This window comes from Canis lupus, chromosome 33, assembly GCF_003254725.2.
Source record: "Canis lupus dingo isolate Sandy chromosome 33, ASM325472v2, whole genome shotgun sequence".
NCBI classification, from domain to species: domain Eukaryota; kingdom Metazoa; phylum Chordata; class Mammalia; order Carnivora; family Canidae; genus Canis; species Canis lupus.
Genome location: NC_064275.1, coordinates 27,751,976 through 27,777,247, shown reverse-complemented (window position 1 = coordinate 27,777,247; position 25,272 = coordinate 27,751,976). Strand labels below are relative to the sequence as shown.

At 42.0% G+C, this 25,272-nt stretch overlaps 1 protein-coding gene across 20 annotated transcripts in view; it reads right to left on the bottom strand.

Annotated features, from left to right (window-relative positions):
* KALRN (kalirin RhoGEF kinase) overlaps positions 1-25,272 on the bottom strand; it is a 659,950-nt gene that overhangs the window by 175,299 nt on the left and 459,379 nt on the right. For 4 of the 20 annotated variants that reach the window (XM_049105388.1, XM_025474896.3, XM_049105389.1 and 1 more), the window contains exon 34: positions 16,266-17,741. The exons of the other annotated variants lie outside the window; for them this stretch is intronic. In XM_049105388.1, the coding sequence (XP_048961345.1) occupies positions 17,679-17,741 (63 nt within the window). In that variant the 3' untranslated portion in view covers positions 16,266-17,678. Of the gene's footprint in view, positions 1-16,265; positions 17,742-25,272 lie in introns of those variants that run through there. 20 annotated transcript variants of the gene reach the window in all.

The following is a 25,272-nucleotide window of genomic DNA, read 5'->3' as shown; positions in this document are numbered from 1 at the left end:
TTTCATATCCTCTTTTTTTATCTGGCTGTACTCTAAGAGATTTCTTCACTTCTATTTTCCAAATCGGTAATTCTCTCTTTATCTTTGTGAATTCTTGTCATATAGTCACTTGTTTCCGTCTTACATACAGTATTTTTCTTTTACCTCTTTATCTCTTTCATACTGTGCTTTAGCTATAAATCTTCTTTACCCTGGCATTTACCATTTCTAGTCTCTTTGTTTCTTTGTGTAGATCCCCATTTCCCTGTGGCATCATTTCCTTCTCCCTAAGGGATTCACTTTAACATTTCTTGTAATGTGGATCTGCTGGCAAAGTATTTTTTCCCCCAGCTTTTGTATGTCAGAAAAAAAAAAAGCTTCACTTTTGAGAGAGAGTTTTACTGGATATAGAATTCTAGATTGACAGTTCTCACAGTTCTCTTTCACCTTCAGTACTCCACTCAGGGGCTCCACTGTCTTTTTGCCTCCTTGTTTTACATGAGGAATGTGCCTCATCCATATATTTGTGCATCTGTCTGCAGCATGCCTGTTTTTCTCTGGTTGTTTTCAGGATTTTCTCTTTTATCAATTGGTTTTGGGCAATTTGATTATGATAGGTATTGGTATAGTTTTTCTTCATAGTTCTTGTCCCTGAGGTTTATGGAGATTCCTGGATCTATGGTTTACATACTTTGTCAGATTTTAAAAATGTTCAGCCATTATTGTTTTAAATATTTTTCTGTCCCTCTTCCCCTTTGGGAAATTCCAATTACATGAATATTAGGCTGTTTATTTGTTCCACAGCTCACTGACACTTTGCTCTTTCTTAAAAATTAATTTTTCCTACATGTTTCCTACATTTTGGATAGTTTCTATTACTGTGCTTCCAAGTACTTAAGTTCTCTCCTGCAGAGTCTAATCTACTGTTAATCTTACCCTGCTATTTTTCACTTCAGCCACTGTAGTTTTCACCTAGAAGTTCAAACATGGATTTTCTTTTTTTTTTTTTTTTATGATAGTCACAGAGAGAGAGAGAGAGAGAGAGGCAGAGACACAGGCAGAGGGAGAAGCAGGCTCCATGCACCGGAAGCCCGACGTGGGATTCGATCCCGGGTCTCCAGGATCGCGCCCTGGGCCAAAGGCAGGCGCCAAACCGCTGCGCCACCCAGGGATCCCCAAACATGGATTTTCTTTATGTTTTCCATGTCTCTCCTTGATTTGGATGCATCGAATACTTTAAATAATAATTGTTTTTATGTTCATCTCTGCTAATTCTAACATCCGTGCAAATTCTGGCTAAGTTTCAATTACTGCCCCCCACCCGCCCTGCCCCCAGGTCATATTTCCCTGTTTCTTTGCATGCCTGGTATTTTTTTATTGGATGCCAGACATTGTGGATTTTACCTTATTGGATGCTTAATATTTTTGTATTGCTACTATTTTATATCCTTAACTATTCATAAGCTTTGTCCCAGTATGGTAAATTCTTTTTACAGATTGATCCTCTTAAGACTTGTTAAACTGAAGCAGAGCCTAGTTCATCGAGGGCTTACTATTTCCCACTATGAAGGTAAGACCCTTGTCAGTCCTCTACCTGATGCCCTGTGAATTTCAGGGGTTCTAGTCTGGCTGGTGGAACAGGCACTATTCCAGGCCCTTTGTGGGCACTGGGTACTTCTTAACTCTAATTATTGTAGGTAATTCTTCCCCATATTGGGGAAGTTTCCACATATGCATGTGCTAATCAATACTTTGATGAATACTTCAGGGACCCTCTGAAGATCTCCAGAATTCTCTTTCTGCACAGCTTTCTTCTTTTCATTCTGTTCCATAAAGCTGCCTTGGTCTCACTGGACTTTCTTTTTCTGTTTTTTTTTTGTTCACTTGACTTTCAGCTCCATCTTTTAACTCAGGGGACATGCTGCACTAAACCTGGAAACTCAAGGCAGTAAATTGGAGTATTCCTAGGGCTCACTTTGTTTTCTATTTCTCAGTGAACACTCTGTCTTTTGTTACCTGATATCCAGTGTCTTGAAAATTGTTGTTTCTTATATTTTGTCTGATTTTCTGGTTATTTCAGGCAGGGAGTGTATATCTGGTCCTCACTTCTCTACATTGGTCAGAAACAGAAGCCTTGCATTTTCCTTCCTGACCACAACTTATTCTCCTTCCAGCCTCCTTATTTAATTACTCTTACTATGGCCTTTCTTTAACCCCTAACTTTAACTAATGTTAAAGTCCCAAAGTCTAATCCAGAGTCATTGGGACCTCTAGTTCATGGAGCCCTCTACTTTCTCCCAATCCATTAATACTCTTCCTTATCACTTTCTTTCTTATGCAGATTGGGCTTCATGATCCATTATTTCAATAATGCTCTTGCCAATGTCCTCAATTTCCTTGCCCCTCTCTGATAATTTAGCCCAGCTGTTTACATGGTAGAAATTTAATATATTTTAAAGTGAATGGATAAATAAATGAGAAAACAGAGCATATATGCTAATTTCTGACAACCTCTTCGCCTATATTTCAAAGCTAAACAATTTTTTAAACATTACTGCTGTATAGTACTATATCTCTTTTACCAATACAGATAACAACTGTATATAAAATTAGGTTATCCTTTATATATAACTGTCATTTCTCCAATTCCACATTACTTAGGATGTGTGCTTGATTTTTCTAACTAAAAGTCATAGACTTTGGGTTAATAATTCAGTAATAGAAAAACATAATGTTTAAGCATGAATGAAATTTAGAGGTAACTTCCTATTATTTTTCCAGTTTTACAAATGATAAAATTGAGGTCTTTAGAAGATAGATGATTTCGTTAAAATGTTTTTCAAAGTTTATATTGTTGTTTAACAGCGAAATTAGGACCCAAACAAAACTTCTTGATTCCCATCTAGAGTTCTTTCAACTCCACAGCAGCACTATATTTTCTTGCCCAGTTCTCTGGTTGTATCCAAAACTCTGTGTTTGCAGACAATTTGAATGTGGTTTATAGTAGAGCTTGTCCTGGCTTCCCAGTGATACCATAAACTACTTAATGGGGTGATCACAAGATTTCTAGAATAGGGTCATGCAATCTTATGACACAACTTATAATAGGAGCAATGTGGCACATATGTCATATCCTTACACTTGGGTAAAACATCCTTTCAAACATTAGTGATTTTTCCATTGGGATTCAATAAATTCATATCCCTACTATGTAACACCTACTGTGTAAAATCCAAAGCCAAATGCCAATAGAGACCTCTACAGGCTAATACACTATGTAATAAATTAGGCCCTAAGAAACAGAAGGGTTGATGGCCCTCTAGATTCATCAGGACATTGTACCCTCAAACACTGGTTCCCGGAGTCTGGGAAAAGTTTCAAAAAGAACCAGAAAACTTCTCATTTCTGTACTCTGACTAGACATTAACACTTATCTAATACATATAGGGGCTAACAGTCACGGACAGAGCCTAGTGAAAGTTAGGCAGTAAGAGTAACAGACAACAAACAATCAGTTTACACGGATAACATTATTTCAAAGTACAGGCATACCTTGTTTTTATTGTGCTTTGCTTTCTTCTGCTTTGTAAATACTATGCTTTTATAAATTGTAAGTTTGTGGCAACCCTACATTAAGCAAGTCTATTGGTACCATTTTCCAACAGCATTTGCTTACTTTGTGTCTCTGTGTCACATTTTGTAATTCTCACAATATTTCAAACTTTTTCAATATTACTATATTTGTTATGGTGATCTGTGATCAGTGATCTTTGATGTTACTATTGTAATTGTTTGCCACGAACTGCATCCAAGTAAGATTAAGCAAACTTAGTCAATAAATGTGGTGTGTTCTGATGGCTCTGAGGACGGGCTATTTCTGAATCTCTCCCTCCCTCCTTGGGCTTCCCCTATTCCCTAAGATACAGCAATACTGAAATCAGGTCAACTAATAACTCTACAAAGTCCTCTAAGTATTCAAGTGAAAGAAAGAGTCTGTATATCTCTTACTTTAAATCAAAAGCTAGAAATATTTAAGCTTTGTGAAAAAGGCATGTTGAAATACCAAGACAGGCCAAAAGCTAGGCCTCCTGCACCAAACCGTTAGCTAAGTTGGGAATGCAAAGAAGAGTTCTTGAAGGAAATTAAAAGTGCTACTCCGGTGAACACAAAAATGATAAGAAAGTGAAACAGCCTTATTGCTGATATGTAGAAAGTCTGGGTGGTCTGGACAGAAGATCAAACCAGACACAACATTCCCTTAAGCCAAAGTCTAATCCAGAGCAAGGCCCTAACTTATTATTTATTCTAGGAAGGCCAAGAGAGGTGACAAAACTGCAGAAGAGAGGTTGGAAGCTAGCAGAGGTTGGCTCATGAGGTTTAAGGGAAGAAGCCATCTCCATGAAAGTGAAGGGTAAGCAGCAGGTGCTGATGGGGAAGCTGCAACAAGTTGTCCAGAAGACCTAGCTCAGATAATTCATGAAGGTAGCTATACACTAAACAATACATTTTCAGTATGGACCACAGAGCTTTTATTGAAAGTAGAAGCCATCTAGGACTTTCATAGCTAGAGAGGAGAAGTCAGTGCTTCAAAGGACAGGCTGACTCTCTTGTTAGGGGCTAACGCAGTGGCCAACTTGTTGAAGTTGAAGCCAGGGCTCATTGACCATTCTGAAAATCCCAGAGTCTTTAAGAATTATACTAAATCTACTCTGCCTATGCTCTATAAATGGAACAACAAAGGCTGGATGACAGCACGTTTGTTTACAACATGATGTACCAAAAATTTTAAGCCCCCTGTTGAGACTCACACTCAGAAAAAAGATTCCTTTCAAAATATTACTGCTCATTGACAATACACCTGGTCACCCAAGAGCTCTGATGGAGACATACAAGATTAACGTTTTCACACAGACTATCACAACATCCATTCTGCAGTTTGTGCATCAAGAAGTAATGTCAACTTTCAAGTCTTATTATTTAAGAAATACATTTTGGGAAAAAAAATACATTTTGTAAGGCTCTAACAGTGATTCCTTTGATGGATCTGGGCAAAGTATACTGAAAACCTTCTGGAAAGGATTCCCCATCCTAGCTGCCATTAAGAACATTTGTGATTCATGGGAGGAGGTCAAAATAGCGACATTAACAGGAGTTTGGAAGAAGTTGGTTCCAACTCATGAAGTTCAAGACTTCAATGGAAGAAATAACTGCAGATATGGTGGAAAATTCTACCAAACAACATCACATGCTATAGAGAAATTGTGAACTGAAGACTTAATCAGTGCACTAAACTCACTGTTGTTTTAAGAATTACCACAGCCACCCAACCTTCAGCAACCATTGCCCTGATTAACATGGAAGCAGCATCCTTCTTCAATTTATGTTTTATTGTTGTATAAAGAAGAAAACATATAGACAATATTATTTTGGAGCCAGGTTCCTTAGATTTCTCATCTATAAAAATGAATTTTAGAATATTTTGATTTGTGGGCCATGCTCAAATGGTTATGCAAAAGAATTCATATGAGTATACCTATTAAAAATAAAAAGAATTAAACATTCAAAAAAAAAAAAAACAACATGGAAGCAGCAGCCATCAACGTTGAGGTAAGACCCTCCACCAGCAAAAAGATTACAGCTTGCTGAAAGCTCTGCTTATGGTTAACATTTTTTAACAATAAAGTATTTTAAAACTAAGATACATACGGTGTTTTAAAGAAATAATGCTAATGCATACTTAATAGACTACAGGATAGTGTCAACACAACTCTTATATGCCCTGGAAAACAGAAAAAGTTCATTTGACTTGCTTTATTGCAATACTTGCTTTATTTTGCAGTGGTCTGGAACTGAACCTGCAGGATCTTCAAGGTATGCCTGCATACATTTGAAATTCTCTCTCTCCTTCTCACACTCTCACACATACCCATCTGTTAAGTAGACCCAAAATTCGAGAATCTGAGTTAGAGCCAAAATCTAAATATCACGTTAAGAGCCAAAATGTAAATTATTTGCAAATATGACTTGATGTTAACTGCTAATGTAGTCATTCTGATGCTCACCAAATATTTTTAGCCCTCTGCCTTCTGGACATATAGCTCAGCTGTTTTTCTGGCTCCTGTTGGTTTTATAGGGCCATATGACTAATTCTGGCCATTGATGCTGAGTCATTTCCACACTGGATCATTTAATTGTGGGTTAAGATCTTAAAGAATTCTCTTTCTGTCTGGATGGTAACTGGAAACTAGAAGCTGGTCTATCAGCCATAGCCCCTAATTCCCCTATGATGAAAGAGCCCCTCGCCACCCCATTAGGAACACAGTGTTAGCAAGAAATAAATCCTTGTTGTTTTAAGCCCACCAATATTTTCAGAGTTGTTACCACAGCATAACTTTGCTTATTCTGACAAATACATCTGCTTTCATTTCCTTTGGATGGAACTATCTTAGGGACGGATATTGGTAGGACTCTAGGAACACTGAGAGAGTGGTAGGAAGATAAAGCTAAGAAATGGATAGAGTTGTAAGGGAGCCATTCTGAGACAAATATGGACATATACAAATGGAATGCAATTTGTTGAGACCTACTAGCTTTCATTATTGTTGTTGTTACTACTACTACTACCACGATGCTGATTATTAGTTCTATTATTAGTTTTTTAAAACAACCTGAAGATTACTGCTTTTACATGCTATAATTCATTCTTGGTATTGGGTAAAGATACACAGGGAGGACAGAACCTTCTAGCTTTTAGACCCCTCAGGCTAATGCAATAGCTATTCATCATACACAGTATGAATTTTGTTGAGTATTTATATTTTCTCACACAATTGGACTATAGAATTCTAGTTAAGGACCACATTTTATATTCCTTGTGTGTACTTTTGAAACAGTCTTAAAAATCAATAAAATCAAGCTGAAGGCTGGCATTACTTGCTTGTTAGGGAATTGGCGTCAGATTCCATTGTTGACCAACTCTTGGACTGACTCACAACAGATGCATGGATTCTCACGTTTGCATTTCCTGTAGTTTTAGGAATGCTTAATAAGAGTCATGGGCATGGGGATGGGGCAGGTCAGAGAGGAGAAGTGCATTTTCAATCAACACTATTTTTAGAACTTTAGTCTTCACTGGTGACCAACTCAGTGAAGAAAATCAAGTAAGAGACATTTTTCAAATTGACTTCTCAGAGCAATTGTTTCATTTTTCTTGGATATGTGTTCCGCTGGGTTTGTTCTCTTTACTGCTCCTGGCCCTTAGTGTTTTTCCTTTTTTAATCTTTCCATTTGCCATTTTTAACTAAAAATGCTCTATAGAGCTCCGAAAGTTAGGTGGTACATTTAAGAACTCATGGGTGGGTACAATACAGACTGTTGAGAAAGGAGTTGGCATTTATCTGAATCTTTTGAATTGTCAGCGACCAACCTCATGGTAGCTTCCCACACCTGGCTGTGCACCTGGGTTTCCCTTTGCTCCTTTGATTATGACCTTGTAGTTTCTTTGCTAAATTTTCTATTGCTTTCCCTGTTTAACAATTCTGGCCTTCAATCCTTGATTTTAACTTTGTCTATATGATCATGCACCAAACCTGTCTTCTACTCTTCATTATCTGGACGGAACTCCAGCAGCATGCTCCTTATACTTGCCAAGTATGACGTTATTCTGTAGAACTCCTTCCTACTCCCTGGTTGTGCAATGCAGGTATTTGCCTACCAGTCTGTTTGCATTAAAGATGTAGAATATTTCTCTATTTCTGCACACCGATGGTCTAATATTATGCAATTGTACTTGCGGTACTTACTCTGTGTCTGGCAGTAATATAGGCAGTGAAGATATAACAGTGAAAAAAGTAAAGAATACTTGCCCTCCCAGAACTTACCCTACAGCAACGACAAATCCAATTACCAGTATCATTTGACATGGATCCTATAAAACTATGCTGATTCTTTGTCCAGCTAATGACCTACATGTACATGGAAGTTCAAATGTCTTTGCATCCTTTTTTACTTTTAATTTTAGTTCACAACTACATTTTCATCAAACTAGGCCAAAAGACAGTTGACCCATACCGGGTATGGTTAGAAGCTGCCTACAACACATATAACACATGTTGTTCCAGGAAAATAGAAAATAACCAAATGACACATTTAATTTCTCATAGTCACATGGAGAATGTGATTTTGTTTGCCATTTTATTTGCCACCAGTTGGCTCCTGGGCCAAGAGCTGAGCTGCAATAGACTTGTCCCACACAGCCCTTTTCCAGAGGGTCTAACCAATGTCATTTGAGACTAGTTTTTCTAAATATCTCTGGCAGACGACTCTCTGGACTTGGTAGTACAATGTATCTCTCTAGATAAGGCTTAGCATTAGATAGGAGCTATCACACGATGAATGTGTACATTTGCATGCTAGTACTCTCAGCTCCCCTCTCAATTGGCTTCAATCTCAAAAGCTTGTCTCTTGAGGGCAAACTCATAGCTGGAAGGAAAGCACCCGCTTCTCCTTAAGCCCCAAGTCTGCTGCCTATACTTAATGAGTCCTCAGTGGGGTTTGGGAGAACAGGGAAGCTACATTTACACCACAACTGCTACTGAGCCACCCTCCTGCTGTCAGGGACTTAGATCAAGCTTGAACATATCTATTACTTGAGCACAAGAAGCGGATTACTATCTCAAGACTCTAGCATGAACTTCCAGGCTTCTTCATTGGATCTTTTGGGGTCTCGTGCTATTTATGATAAAGAGAACCAGGACTCTCTCTGCCTTTGTACTGGTGTCTGGGGTCTGTCCTAAACAGGCCTGGTTGGAAACTATTCTTCCTGCTCCTGCTAAAACTTTATCAAGCTAGACTTGAAGGGCCCCGCAGTCTACTGGGAACTGGGCAGGGGGAGGTAATGAAAGGGAATTCATATTTTAAATCTATTAAGGACAAAAATACTGTACCATAATTCTCAGAATCTGCAATGCCCCTTTGAGCTTCCAGATACTTATAAGTACTATTCCATGAAATCTTGGTTCCTAGATTCATGTTATATTTAGACCACACTTGGATTTATTTTCAAGGATCTAACCATGTGAACTTTGAAGGATATTTGGTCATACTACAGGTGAGGTCCTTATCAGTCTGAATGGAATCCAGTCTCCTCTAATCAAGCCTAATACCAAATCAGAAAGGCTCTCTTGGACTGATGGATATGGAGGGAGTAGTCTGGGGTCTCACTTGACTTCTAGGGCACACTCTTGGGCATCCTCTTGCTCCAGTGGAGGCATGAAGGCTGGGGAAGAGGTCATATTATTTGAGAGCTGCTATCTGGTCCTAGGTAAGACCACTTCTCCCCATGTCTTCATGTCTGACTGGGAAGTAATGGAGAGAGATTTCTAAAACCTCATGGGTACTTCTACTAGAGCCCTCCCCACCACATCCTCCTCCAACACCCACTGCCTCTCACCACTATGTGACTTGGAAGCATCTGTACCAATTTCATTATACTCCACATCCTTGTTTATGTCAGTCACCAGAACTCAGATCCTCCCTTCACTTCTTTCATCCCCTGAACTTCTTACATCCCTCTGAAGCTATATTTTTCTATATGGCATGTATCATCACCTGGCAATTTATATATTTTACTTGTTTGTCTGTATTCCCACCAGAATGTCAGCTCCATGAGGGTAGGAATTCTTCTCTGCTTCATTGTTGTTGTTGTTGTTGTCTAAAATAGTGCTTGGCATAGTGGGTATTCAACAAATATTTGTTGAGTAAATAAGTGATGTGATGGATAGGTAAGTATTTATTGAGAGTCACTAATTACTGACAATATCCATTTTCTTGTTTTTTGGATGAATGACCCCTTCATTGACCTCTTGGATGTATAACCTTTCCATAGTTTCTAATAGTTGAGGGGACCCTCCAGAATCCAAATGATCACATTACTTTAGGCATAATCCTTGACACCCCTCCTCTATGTTAAACATTAGACAAAGCAACCAGTGTGTCCAGTGTAACGATTGATGCTATCCCATCTCAATCCTCTACATCCCCCACCTTGGCTCATATATGCATTCTTTTATAAGACATTTAATTCAGGAGAAAACAGCCAGATTTCTGACTATAATAGACAAATTTGAGGCCATAATAACGGGAAACAGGCATGTAGGATGGTCTAAGCAATCATCTTTGTAACAGCATTGGACTCATTGGACTAATCTCTTTCTCACTTTAATTTTTGAGTCATTCATTCCTCAGAAGCTAGGATTGCTGGGTTTTGTGGTGTTTTGTTTTGTTTTGTTTTGTTAATTCATGAGAGACACAGAGAGAGGCAGAGACACAGGCAGAGGGAGAAGCAGGCTCCCTGCAGGAAGCCTGATGCAGGACTTGATCCCAGGACTCCAGGATCACCACCTGAGCCAAAGGCAGACTCAACCACTGAGCCACCCAGGTACCCCCACGAATGCTGGTTGATAGCTTCTCCTAGAAGGCTATGCACCTGTCTGGCCCTATCAGCAATCTTGCCCTGTACCATGAAGCTGGAATGTCACCATTTACATTCTGCAACACTAGCCAATCAATTGTGCCCTGCAAAGGCCTCTCTCTTTAATGACCTATGCCATCTCCAAGCCTGCCTGTGTGGCCTTGCTGGATGGACAGAAGGTACTTAGATTATTTGTGATGGCTTGGCTTGGAGGCCTACGTCTATGGCTATCCAACAAATTTGTTGGCTGGATGGTCCTAGAAACAGCAAAAAATAAAGCAATATGTAGCACCTTCAACATTGAATGAGAATGTAAGAAGGGTCTGGAAAGTACAAAGTCTCCTATTTCCATCAATAACTTCCAGCTGGCCTTGGAAGAATGGAGCTGTGTAAATCGATTTTATTACTGACTTGTTCCTCCCAGGGCCAAGATGCCCATGCAAGTCCTTATGAATCTATGCAACATTAGAACGATACTTGGAGTGCCATAGTTATGGGTCACTCTCTGAGTAAGAACGCCACACCACTGAAAACTAAATCCTGCTTTTACATCAACTATATTTCAGTCCCCACTCTTACCCTGGTACTTTCTCTTACCCTGATGGGTGTCATAATGACAACTCAGCAAAACTTGGTACAGCCAAATCTGGAAACTCCAGTCTATGTTTGGGTGTAAGGCCCATTAAAAGGTCACCACTGAGGGCAACAGAATCCCTGGACATCCCTACAAATAGAATGATACTGCTTATTCCCCCATTCCAGAAACTCAAAGACAGATACATAGAGACTCCCTCCCCCATCACTGCTATTTCTGAATCCTCTAAATTCTTCCTGTGGCTATCACTATCCATGATCACAACCACCCACAGTAGGCTTGGCTACATTATCACGCCACTAGCACTCTTGATGGTCACTGGTAAGACTGGTTATAGCATCTGTGCTGTGAAAACGCCCTCTAGGGCCAGGAGACGCTTGCAGAAGTGGCAAAAATAGAGTTCATAAGACAGATCTGAGATCCAGCTGCATATTTGCTCTGAGTCCCCACTCTCTTGGGACTCCACTGTTCACAAAGCCCAAACTAAAGCAGAGTGGGTTCAGAGCCTGAGCAGCTACTTTATGAGGGAGTGAAAGGTGTTGCGCATTCAGGTGGCCCAACAAATAGTGGGAAGGCATGTTAATGGTATTCCTTGAGTCACTTGGTTAGCAGGATTACAATCTTATCCTTATCTTTCAGCTATAATTTTGGTTTTCTAAACTTGTTTCCATTTTTGGATTATGAATTTGGAATTTGTTTAAAGGGCTCACATCCTCACAAAATCCTTTTTACTGGCCTTCGACACCTTTCTATGCATATGTATTTGTGTATACATATGCATGAACACACACGTACACACACGTTGTTGGATTATGGTCTGCATCTCTTCTCTTCACAGACTAATACCTACCCAACTAACTGAATCCTCTGCATCCTACCACACCTCCCCCAATCTCACCTATTTTCTTATATGCTCAGTCTCTGTGTTGCAGTGGGCATGAACTTTTTTTTTTTTTTTTAAAAGGAATAGTCATTTGTATAGCATAGAGTCCAAAACTCAGGAAAAAAAACACATTCTCACGGGATTTTCATCAGTATGGAATTTCTAATCATGCAAGTCTTATGACCCTCATATACTCAATCTGTGACAGCCCACACGTGGAAATCAACAGCAAATTTTAGATCCTATACTGCCCCTAGTTACTGTGTTTTGGGGCTGTTTATGTACATCTCCACGTGTGCTCAGAAGAGGAAGTAGTGCTCCTTCTTCACCCCACTCTTCTCTTTCTCAGGTACATCTTCTTTCTTAATAATACCTATTTTATGTTGAAACTAAAAAAACCCATCAGCTAGCTTTAATTGAGCATATGGTGAGTAAAGAGAATTGAAATGGGAGAAGCTCACATGGTTTATACTCTGCATCTAGAATATACTTGAATGTTAACTTTTTTATATAATTTACAGAGTAATTATGCCATGTTCTTTGAGGATAGGATTACTTCTAACTCAATTTTGTAGCCTGTTCAGTGGTTCTTACAGAGTCTGGTACATTGTAAGTGATTAATAAATGCTTATAGAATAAATGAGTGGTCTTAATGACAGTACTGAAGGAAAATGTCGGAATATCAGTGGGTTGAGGGACAGATGAGGGCAGTTTTAGAAATAAAACTTCTAAAACCTTGGGCTCCTGGATGGTCAAAAGCATTATGGAAGCTGAGGAGAGCTCCTTGTAACCCAGGGGGCACTGTCTGTGAGAGTCCATGAGATATCTCACTCTCTCACTGTGAGGAATCAGTGTAGGCCTGGAGAAAATAACCAGAAGAGCAAGTGCTGGAAGGGAGAATTTTTATCTTTCATGCCCCATACCCATGACTTTGTTTTTTATATTTAAATACCAGAGAACATGATTCACCAGCCATCAGATTTAACAAAACCCACTCTTATTTTGCTGTGTGCTTTAGTGATACAGAAAACTTTCAATTATCTCTGCTAATGGAAAGGAAGCAATGGTACGGATAATCAAAATGCCATTTCTATTTGCCTTTGGAAGTATTATGTGTACTTTTCCCTCAGCAGGTTTGCTTTCATAATGATTAGTTCTAGCTCAGGCTAATATTAAAATGAGTTAGCATTTTCTCTGTATAACATCTGATGGTAGAAGAGAAGAGATGTGTTTATGGCAGAGGAAACTCATGCAGGGCTTAGTATTTGCCACAGTTAATCGCCCACATGGATAATCTACCTGCAGCAAGTGGGATTTTAAACAGAGCAAAAGGCAAAGAGTGGCTACATGTCCTGGATTTCAATGACCCAGGTAGATGCCCCCGGAGAAAGCTGTAGCTAGAATTATGAACAGTGTTAAAGGAGATAGAACCCTGGACTAGGCATATGGCCACTGGGGTTCCCTGATGCCCAAAGGAGGCCATATAACCTCTTTATGTCTCAATTTCCTTATCCATGAAAATGTAATAATGACACCTGTTCTACCTAACAAGTTAACTGTGCCAAAAGAGAACAGTGGGCTAAAGGACCTATAAAAGTATGAAATGCTAAGAAAATGCAAAGCACTGATAGACAAGCAATGAAATATTGTTGTTGCCACCTTTTCAGGGAGTCCCATTTCCTGAGGATCCTGCTCTTCAAGGACAGACACTTTAATAGTGTCCATGCATGCACCCTAGTGAGTGGACGCATCCTTTTTCAGGTAATTGTTTCATTTTAATAGGGACCTTCCAGCTATAATAGGTTGACCTGGTGGTTCTCAAGGTGTGGTTCCCTGGATGAGTAGCAGTAGCATTTCTTGGGAATTTGTTAGAAATAAAAATTCTTGGCTCTATCCCCATGTACTGATTCACAAACTCTGGGAGTGGGGCCCAGCCATCTGTTTTAACAAGTCCTCCAGATGAGTCTGATACATACTCAAATTTAAGAACCACTGGTTAGACTGAAGGAGAAAAAAGAAAGCTAGGAATAGGGCTCTGGGATGTGCCACTGACAAGCTTTTACATTCCTAAAGGAGGTACTTCCCTGGCTTATGGGACTCTTAACATCATAGTGCATAGCTCTGTGGGTGTGAGTGTCTGAGTGCATGTGTGTATGTGTGTGTGTAAAATGATGATCTGGAACATCATTTTCTCAGGTAGGTCTCTTTCCCACCACCCTAACAATGCATCCCCACCTTGGAGACTCCCTACCCCCTTTTCCTGATTTAATTTTCTTTGTAGCACTTATCATCTTCCCAATATGCTGTATTATTTCCTTCTCTATTTTGTTAATTGTCTCACTCCCTGATCTAGAATATATGCCCCACAAGGGCAGTCCATTTTGATCAGTGCTGTGTCCCCAGCTCTGAGAGCTGTGCCTAGCTGTACTGGCAGGCACTCAGTAAATATTTGTTGAATTAATGGGTGAATGAAAAGCTGCTGAACCTGGGAGATGAGAAAATATTGGGGTCAGACCAAAACACTGAAATACCCACAAGCATCCTTATTAGGCAATGTTGCAATGGCATGGGAGACTTGCCTCTCTGTTCCTGCTTTGGGCTCTGATATAAGTCTACAAACAAGGCTTGGGTATATGCCACCCTCGGGGAGTTGGTTCACTACACTGTTCATCATTACAAATAATGCTATCTGGTTTTTCCTAGGCTTGGGGAGGGTGTAATGATTGATCAACATGTTTATCTGGCTGTTTGGGGCTGGGAGCAGTCTACGGGTGTGCAACAGACTACAGTGTGACATGGCAGGGAAAACAGCGTCTAAGAATGAAAACCAGTTCTAGTCCTCTGCTCCAGCTCCCTGTGTGGTCTTGGGCAAACTGCTTAGCATTTCTGGGTCTCATTTCATTTGTTGATCTCAGTGATCTTCAAGGCTCCTTTCTGCAGTTGCTATCATAAATCCATTCATGTGTTGCTTGATTAATGTACGTCTCTACTGGCAAGCTCCATGAGAACAAAGGTGAGTCTGTATTTGCTCACCTTGTTCATATGCCCAGTGCTTGTAGGCACTAGGTATTTGCTAAGTGAGCAAATCCTTATAAAAGCCAGATGGTGATCTCAGACTCATCAGCCTGTGCTCTGCACAAGGATGTCACAGGGACATGGATGTGGGCTACAAAGACCTGGCCTGGAAGAGACCTCCAATCACACATGGAAGAGGTCTCCAAAGAAGAGCAGGACGCTGGCTGTGCCCCCTCCCACCCAGGGCATACAGAAGGTGCACAATTAATTAAGGTGAAGACTGTGGCACAGGGGTGAGCGCAGCGGTGAGCCCAAGTTGGGCACTGGGGCATCAGCCCTGTGGTTTGAAAAAGCATGGATCTGGAGATTAGAGACCTAAATTTGAATCACAGATCTGCTATATTCTAGCTTTATGACTTTATAGAAGTTATTTACTTCTCTTAGCTTTAGACTTTTCATCTGGAAAGTGAAGACAGAACTGCCTGCCTCTCAGGATGGCTGTGAAGATTAGAGGAGACGCTATATCTCAGGTGCCTTCCCAGCACCTGTATGAGAAAGGTGCTCAGTAAACAGAAGCCCCATTGTCTGGTTCTGCCCTCCTGGCCCCTCATGAGGTTTTTAACAATACTTCCTTCCCCAGAGAACCAGTCTCAGTTGGTTACCAGCTCATGGCAGTGCCCTGGCCAGTTTGGCTGAGGGGGATAAAGATTGAGATAAAAGGTATTTCTCAAAATATCTCCCTTTGGAGATCCATGTTTTCTTCTTTTGATTCCAGTTTGCTTAATGAGATTTTGAGATTTTTAGCTTGCTATGGCCTGAGAGCAAAAGTTGCAAATTTGTAAATAAAATTGAACAACTCATTATCTTTTGAACGTGCCAAGATTTATCACTGAACAGAACATGTTTGAACCTTGCTTGTCCCTCTTTTGGGCTGCCTTTGTCTCTCTTTCCACCTGTTCCCTCCCTGGGAGAGTTAATTATACTCCAGCTCCTGCCCTGCTTCCTCCACTCCCCACCCGCCCCCGCCCTGCCCGCACTCAACCACTACATATGGCCACCTTTATTCTGGAAAACAAATTCTGTTGCTAGGCAACCAGAACACAAAATTGCTGTGGTTGACATGATTCTTATTAATGACCGCAATTGCAGAAGTGCCGCCATCACGGCATGCCATACGTATGCTTGCTGCGTCTGTCCCCCCCGCCCCACTCCCCCGCTAGATAGATCTTTCCAGAAAGTGGGATGGGGTGGATCCTTGGTAGAAAATTAAGGGCCTCAGCACTCAACAGGAAGTATTTATAAATCACTGTATATCAACAGCCTGCTTTAGAATCATTTTATTAGAACACATTCAAGAAAGTGACATACGGAAAAAAGACAGCAGCAATTCTCAATCATGCAAATGCCCATGTTAAGGTTCTCCATTGGATTTAAATTCAAGTACAAAGACAGTCCTTTCCTGAGCCAGGTGCAATTCCAGGGAATGACACTGTGAATTGAGAGTGCATTTCCTCCACAAAGTTCAGAACACTGAACAAGTCCCATCCTCACAAGATTGCGAGGTACATGGAAGTGTAAACTTTCAGGATCTTAAGGACCCCTTTACCCGGCCCTCCCCCATAACCCAGCTGGAGGGTGAGCCCAACGTCGGGACCTTTTAGAAATAAGGTTTAGTCTATGGAAAATAAAGCAGTGGGCCTTAAAAAATTAGAAAATGAGTGTGTATATATATACATATATATATATAGGTATGTAATGGAATCATCTTTGCCTCTTGATTTGGTGTGGGGTTTCCAGGAAACTCTGTTAGTGGTTCGGGCTCTCTTGAGTGTCTTTGAAGCTGGAGGACTTTTTAAACTTTTAACTTTTTATTATGAAAAATCGCAAACACATACAAAAGTGGAGAGAATGGTATAATGAATGGCCACATCCCGACCTTCTAGACTCAACAGTTAACCAACATGGAGCCAGTTTGTTTCATTTATTTCCTCTCCCACTTCCCACCCACCCCCGACAGGATAATCTGGAAGCACAGGCAGGCTAGGAGGGTGGTCTTTGAACCAGAGACCTCAGGAATGAGTGAGGTTAGAGGAGCTGGAAAATCCTGACAAAACCTGGGCAGGCTGACGCAGATAGAACATTTGTTGGGGATGTGGTTGGGCCAATGTTTGGGAACAGCTAGAGTTAACCCTCCTCTTCTCTACCATAAACTATCCCTTGTTCCTCCTCCCTCTTTTTCATGAGGTGGGAGAGGTAGGCTAGATTAGAATGATGGGTTTTCTGGATTAGGGGCCACTGACAACAGAAAGGATCAACCTGGAGCAAAACTCCAGAGATAGGTATATCCCTCTGACAAATGTGCCCACTCACGCTGCAGACCCCCAGGGCAGTGAGGGCCTGGAGTGCCTGGTGTTCGGACTGGGAGCTGGGGGGGAAGTAGCTTGGGTCATGGGGCCTCTCACAGGTCCCTACCGTCCCACCATTTTCAACTTTGGAGGGAAGCTCAGCAACCTCGAATTGCACCCAGTAGAGAAGCAGGGAGCCCGAGGGGCAAGCCCATGGCCCAGGCGGGCAGGTTTTGCTTGGAACATGTTGCCCTCTGAGCAAAGGCTGTACCCCACACCAGCCCTGCCAGAGCAGTCTCAAGAGAGGTGGGTGATGGGAGTCCAGGTGGGAGGTCCCAACGGCGCCACGGCTAACCCGGTGAGCTGCAGGGACAAGTCCCAGGCTGCGCGCTAAACGTAAGTGGAGAAAGGATCTCCAGGTCCCAGGTGCCACCGAGGAGCAAGGTTGCCATCCTGTTAAGAAAAGGGCCGGGGCTCTGTGATTTGCGTATGACTTTGCAAAAATCTGCATGAGATCCCGTAGCCCTTTATAGAAAACAGAGTTAAATCATCAGTGCAACCTACTGTATTTCTAGCAACCCAATGCACAGAGTGCAACCTGGCAAATACACAATCATTTTTTGAGAAGAGGAAATGGAGTGAGTAGAGTGCTGTGTAGGACATTCCTTGGTCTGAAGGTTCAGAAGAAGCCAACCAAGTCCAGGATCCAGATGAGGATCGCTGACTGGCCACTTTCGCTAACCTTGTCAGGGTTCCAATCCATATACTTTTCCTTGCAATAGTTCCCAGTTGAGGAGTCCTGCAGTGGCTTCCCAATGTCCCACGCATAAAAGGAGTAGAGCCAGGAAGACTTTAAGAGGGATGCATTCAATAGGAGGTCCTAGCAGCAGTGATCCTTAGTGTTTATTTCAGACCCTTTTTGTTGTGTTTCTTTGTTTCAACTCTTTTGGGATCCCTGTGCCTGCCAGAAAATCTCACTATCACATTCATTTGGGGGAAAGAAACTGAGAAAAGTTGACCCATTTATGTGGCAGATCTTTGGCAGTAAGTGACTTAAAATTTCTGGTTTCCAGGGTCCATGACATGTAGTAATCTGTAATTTTTCCAAGGCACGTGGTTGGTTTGTGAGGCCACAAGGCTGGCTGAAGGAGCAGATTACTGAGTGAGTAAGGGAGAGTGCCAGAAACCCGGCTTTTTTATTGCAGTGTGGCCACGCCAACCGTACTGGGCCACCGGAACAATGGAATGTTTCCTTAACAATGGCCCCTCAAAGAAAGCCAACTTCCAGTGCTCTTGGACCAATGAAGTATTCTAAAAAGCAATGGCTCAACAAGAGAAAAGTTCAAGACAAATTGAAGAGTATGATCTCATATCTGACTGTGGCTTAGCCGATGGTGCTAAAGGCTCCATTATACTTGCCATATAGAAATGAGAAAACAATCCCAAACTCCCTTAGTAAGAACTCCAGCCAGGCAAAATCTGCTCATTAAGGGAGCGAAAACCCTGGAGCATCAAGTTAAAACGGTAGTTACTCTGAGCTGTGACAAAGTTTGGGGATACTTAGGATTCAGGAAAGGGGGAGGAGATCCTGAAGAAAGCAGGGAGCTGTACACACGCATTTGTGAAGTGACTCATGGAAGGTACTGGTGACCACTGAGCTCCCCTTTACCAGGGCAAAAGGGTCTTAGGAATTTTTGCATCCCATTGCATTAATGGGGAGGTGGGGGGTGCAGGGGCGGTGTCCACTGCCCTGGTCCGCTCACACCATGAATCAGTCATTACCAGTTAGTTTATAAATGTGCCATGAGATCTGTTGAATTTATCACGGTGGCAGAATTTAACAGTTTTATAAATGCTGAATTTGACCTTTTGTTCTTTATGCGGTTCTTAAAATTCTGAAGGGGGAGAGACAGTTTTTAAAACATATTTTTATTGTCATTCATTAAGATGGCTAGTTTTCATCCTCATTTTTACTGTCACTATCATGAACAGCTAGTATTTGTTGACCATTTAGCTTGTGCCAAGCAAAAGGCTTAGTGTCCAGGATGCGTCATTTCACGTAATTTGCACCACAATGTTATGAGGTGGGTAATACCATTACCCTCATTTTGCAGACTGAAGCGCTGAGAGGCCCTGCCCAGGATCAAACAACCGGCAAGTGAAGGGCGTGAGATGGTGCTGTGGGTGGTGGGACTCCGAGGCTATCCTTAACCACTGTGCTGTGTTGCCTCTTGTAAAGGAGAATCCATCTCCCAAGTGATAGTTGTAGGTTTGTGTGTTTGTGGATTCCAAAGGTCTTGGAAAGCATCTCACATATTTTAAGGATCTATCTTGTCCCCATGGACCTAACTAGAAGTGGTTTGGATCACTTCATGACATGTATTCATTAGGTTTTGCAGACAACTTTGTATCCCCTTTTAAGCCTCAAGTTGTGATTATCTCTGTGCACTTGCAAATCCGTCTGATGGTCTGACACATGAGACATCCAAGAAAGAAAGACATGTAGGCACACTGAACTTTTGTTCTCTAAAGCCCTGAGAAAATACAGACACACTGATGTAGGAAGCCATGATTTTATATGGCCCGGTTGGCGACATGAAAGAATAGTGGACACCAATGCATAGCTCTTAACTTTAAAAATGACAGCCATTCATAATCCCATTGAGATGATTTTTCTACAAATCTGGCCTAAAGAAAGGACTATGGGAACAGTGGAAGTGGAAATGTGGTGTGGGAAAAAGGCCATTACATTTTTTTTTGAGATGCAAATGATTTCTATTATTTAAAAAAGCAACTCCCAGCTTGGAATTCATATATAGGTTCCATATCCAGTCATCCTATACCTTTGGCATTTGAATCAAAATGTAGGTGAGGGTAGGGCCTGAAGTTAGCTTTTAGAAAGATTTCCCTCATAATTCTGCCCGTTGCCTGGTTTGGAATCCTTAGCACAGAGACCTTCTCTATGTCCCAATCACTCCATCGCTGGAAAACCTGAGTTTTGTAGTGTTTCAACTGCATTTTTACATCTGCCAGAGCACATACTGTCTGAAAGTACTTGTCTTAAGCATTTTTCATGAGGAGCAAGAATCAGTGAGACCTGCTTCAATAGGACAGTGGCTTTTATTAACCAGACCTCCCCAGTATTCTTTTACTTTAGGTGGGGAGGGGCCTGTGTTGAGATTTCCCCCATCTCCCACTCTTCAGACACAGACTCCTTTATATCAGTACTTTGTACAATATAATGTAGGTTCCATTCTAATACTAGACACTCGGGATATAAGCTTTCCGGGCTTTAGAAAGTTGTTCTGCAGATCCTACTTGCACAAGAGACATCACTGGACACCCAGTAGCATAAAAATAGCCACATATGGGGAACGTATGTATATATTATAGATTTATACCCTTTCTCAATCCATAAAGAACTTGAGGCAACTATTTTGCATCATATTTTTAAATGCCTCTTCAGTAGACTACGTGTTCTGGATGATTCTGATGGACTGGGAAACCGGTGAGGCAGGAGTGTGAGTGAATTACTACTCCCGTGGTTAAGGCATAACAAACAGTTCCTCTACGTTTCTGATTTGTGCCTTGCTCTGCTAGGCACAGAGGTCAGTGAGCGACCGCCACGTGGGATCCACAGAACATGGAAGGCTAAGGTGTGATTCATCCAGATGATGGGGGGTGGCTAGTAATGATAGGACTAAGCCCATTTGCGCCATAATGTGTGCTCTGGCCTGAATTATCCAATTGTTTTCTTTAGTGAGCTTGTCTCATGGAAGACAGTGTGCATAGTGGGCGTCGGAAAGACCTGGGTTCAAATCTTGGTTCACTTTCTGGTTGTGTGACCTTGGGCAAGTTCTTGAACCTCTCTGAGTGACATTTTCCTCATCTGCAAAATGAGGACAATGATACTTACCTTGGAGAACTGTTGTGAGGACCAAACGGATGGTGAGACATAAAATGCCAGGCTCAAATTAGGAGTCCAGTGAGAGAGGCAGTTGTTATTGTCAGTTATTTATGCTCTGGACGGTTTCCTTGCAGGCAGCCTTTGTGCTTTTCTTGGCCTGCCCAGTTATAACGGGGATTTCTAAGAGAAGGACTATGCCTTTCCCATTAGATGGGGCAGCAGGAGGCAGGGGGGTATTATCCTTAGGGGGAACTTCCTGTGCTCTGTTTGTTTCCATTATACATGGGGATCTCAGCAAATACGATATTAACTGGTTTAAAAGAGCTTTTCTCCACACCAAAGGTCAAACTAGAGCCCGGACTGGAGATTTTCCTTGATGTAGCCATCAGAATTAAAAACTGAGGTACAGAGTAGTAAAAATGTTGAATTGTGTACGCAGGAGAGACGTAAACACCATGAAGTCTCTCTTTTGTTTAGTTTTTTTTTTTTTTTTTTTTTAAGGACTGATCTTGTGACCTTCTTATGTGTTCTTTCTTGCTTTCTACTCTGCCTGAAGGGTCTCCTTTGGGCTTCTGGATGTCTGTTTGTTGCTTATGCTGACCCCAGGGTTCCTCATCCGGAATCGTGTTAGGAGCTTACTGAGGAGGACCAGCGGGCCTAGGAGCTTAGTGATGAGTGGGAAGGCCTGGCAGGTGGTGCAGAGCGCGCTCCCTCCTGAGTGCCAGGCCAGGCACTCCCCACCTCAGGAGGACCACCCCAGCGAAAAGCAATCAGCTACAGCAGGGAAGAGTCCAGCTCCCTGTTTTTCCTCTTTCTGTTTCTCCCTCCGCTCAGGGAATCCTCTGAGAGAATTGGAACTAGACAGTGTGGAAAAACATCCTTGGAGATATTTGTTTCGTGTAATTTTTTGGTTTTTGTTTCAAGTTCAGAAAGGTTAGTAATTGCCTCTTTACCAAGAACTCTTCTTAGAAAACATTCCCTCTGCCCTTAGACTGTGGGAGCTGAAGGGAGAGAGGGAGGTGAGGGGCCAGGGGAGGGCTGGGTCTTGACCTAATGGTGAACCTCCTATTTGAAACCTTGCTGCCCGCACAGGGTGACCCATGTCCTTCATGGAGGCTCTTTGTGTCCTCACCTGGGTCCCAGTGTCCCCATGCTGGGTCAGTCTGGAAACCCCCCCCTCTGGAATCACAGGGGCTTAAAACCAAACTTGGAATATGTCTGCTTTATGTCTCTCCCTCTGCATATCTCGCCATGGAGTCTCTTCATGAACTTGAAAGTCTACTCAGCTTTTCCTCACCTTTTCCACACTCTCACTAAATAGCTGCACTGGGGTGGGGTGGGGGAAATGCTGATGAACTCTTCATCTCCTTGTCACCCGCCCAACCAGCCGCCCCCTAAATTTTCCTTCTCTTTCCTTTCACTGTTCAAGGATTCTGACCTTCGCCACCAAACAAAGTTTCCAGTTCCTCAGCTCACAATCTTGGCCCATCCTACACGTCAGCTCAGATTCACTCTCTGGTCACTTGCCCTCCTCTTGAGATACTGAGAAGAGTCAAGCCCCTTGTTTCCTACGAGGCACCTGCTTGTCCCCTTGTCCTTGGTTCATGCTAAGGGTGGGCCTCAGCAACCATCTAATAATTGTGTTCCTTCCTGTCCTTTAAAAATGACATCCAGTGGTTTTTTTTTCTTTGTTAATAAAAGTAATTTTCCTGCCATAGAGAATTTGGAAAAAGCCACCATCCAGAAATAACCACTATTTACATTTTGGTGTATTTCTTTCATATACACATACATGCACACATATATGTATACCCACATATATATGTACATATGCATACATAAGCACAGATACCCAAACATATATGCACATACACGTTGCTCTTTTATATTTAAAACAGAAATATTAGTCTTTTTATATTTAGAAGGAAAAAGAAGTCTCCCAAAGGAAGAAAGGGAATCATACACTGTAGGTAGGTCCTTCACCTGGCCAGCCGCAGCCAGGAGCTTTTAGGGCCCATGACTTAATAGTTTATAATGTCATGGGCCTGATGGCCAGGGGATACGTCCAAGAGATCCCTGCCTCCCAAACCACGTAGATGACTTCTTAGAGAGTGCATGGGAAACACATCTAGAGACACACAACCCATAGATATACAAAAACAGAAGTTATACACATAAAACATTCGAACAAGTATTTTCTGAGCATGTCTACCTGTATGTCAGGGCCCTGCAGATAACGGAAGCTGTCACACGTGAGCCTTGTCTTCACGGATCTGGAGACTCAGTTGCTGAGATAAAAACTAACGCACAGGAAATGCTACTGAACTAGAAGATGATGCTATAGCTCACAAGGTGCTGAGGGAAGGGACTCCTGAAATCATTCTAATAATGAAGAACATTCAACAACATGCTACCTGAGGTCAGAAACAGTTCTGTCATTACAGAGAAATAATTTTGGAGACACAGTGATGTCTGTGATGGCTGGTAGACAAAAGCAATTATCATTTAGAAGATCACTTAGTGAAGATAATCACACAGATAATCTACCAGAAAACATATATTAGAGGAGAGGTTTGCAGACAGCAAGGAAGCCAGAAGAGCGGCAGGCCCCAGGGGAAGGAGCCTGTGTCCCAGGAGGCTGTAGGTACTCGAGAATGCTACTCTGGTTTGGGAGTCACACTTCTCCTCTTGAAGCTCCCAGGGATAGATTTTATATATTCCGTGAAAATCCAGAGCCAGGAAGAAGAATATGCAATCACTCTGATGATCCACTGCAACATGATTTCAGGAAAAGCAACAAGAATGAAGGAGAGCCAAGATGGCTGAGAGGTAAAGCTGTGGATGGGGTTTAAGAAAAGATTATCTAGGAGATGGCAGGTGAGGAGTCCAGTTTCAGGTCTGCTGAGGAGAGCGAGGAGAATCATCCAAGTGTAGTTAGGCCACAAATGGTTGGAAACAGGGTGCTGGATCCTAGCGTGGGGGGGAAGGGCTGGAAATAGAGATTTCTCAACTCACTGTTAAAGAGTGTGACATTATGCTAAACAGTGTGGCAAAAACCAAGTAAAACATATAACATATGCCCTGAAAGTTAAAGAATGATATTTGGCTTGTTTGTGTGTGTGTGTGTGGGGGGGGGGAGGGCGGGGAGTAGGGTAAGGGGCAATGCTGGTGGCTGAGACGTATGGTGGGAGAAGCAGCGAGCATCTGCATGAAGGAGGCACGAGTCAGGCCGGGGCAGATGTGATTATACAAGTCAGCAAGCATTACAGAAGGTGGACATAAGCAGGAGCAAAGCATGATGTGACTGGGGGCATTCAAGTGCCAAGATTTCCTACGTGCTAGATGCTATAGTAGGACAGTGGAGACGTAAGCATCATTAAGACCAAGATATGATCATCAAGGAACTCACAATGTAACACGGGAGAAAGACACTTAGGCAACCAATTATTTGATAAGTATAATTAGGTTGAAACATATAAATTGCCAATATTCACCCATTCTTTAGATACACAGAAATGGCAGTTTCATCTGATTCCATGGAACGTAGGTGCATTATAGCACGTATAACACATAAAGGTCTCTAAAGGGTCCTGTGTCAGAGGGAAAACTATAGAAACATCTGGGGGACTGGGGCCTGTACTTTATCCTAGTAAATGTGCTCCTGAAGGCTTTTAACTGACATGTGAGACATTGAAAGAACAGCTTTGGGAGGATGAATCTGGTGTCAGGAGAAAAGATGAGACTCAGGAGCAAAATCCCAGAAAATAGGGAGGCCATTGAGGAGGTTATGGAAAGAATTTCAGCAAAGGGTAACCAGGGCCTGACAGGGTGGTGTGACAGAGATTTGGAGGGCCTCATTCTCAGGATTTGGCGACAGACTGGCCATCAGGGAGTTCTGTCCCAGATAGGAAAGTCCACCAGGTGGCTGGTTGGACAGAAGGAAGTAATTTTTTGAGACTGAGACTGGTGAAAAGTCAGACATCCAACTGGAAACTCAGAGGCAACCAGTTATCGTTACTGCGCCCAGCACTAACGCTGCTCGTTATGCAGCCATTTGGTCTTGAACTGGATTGTTGG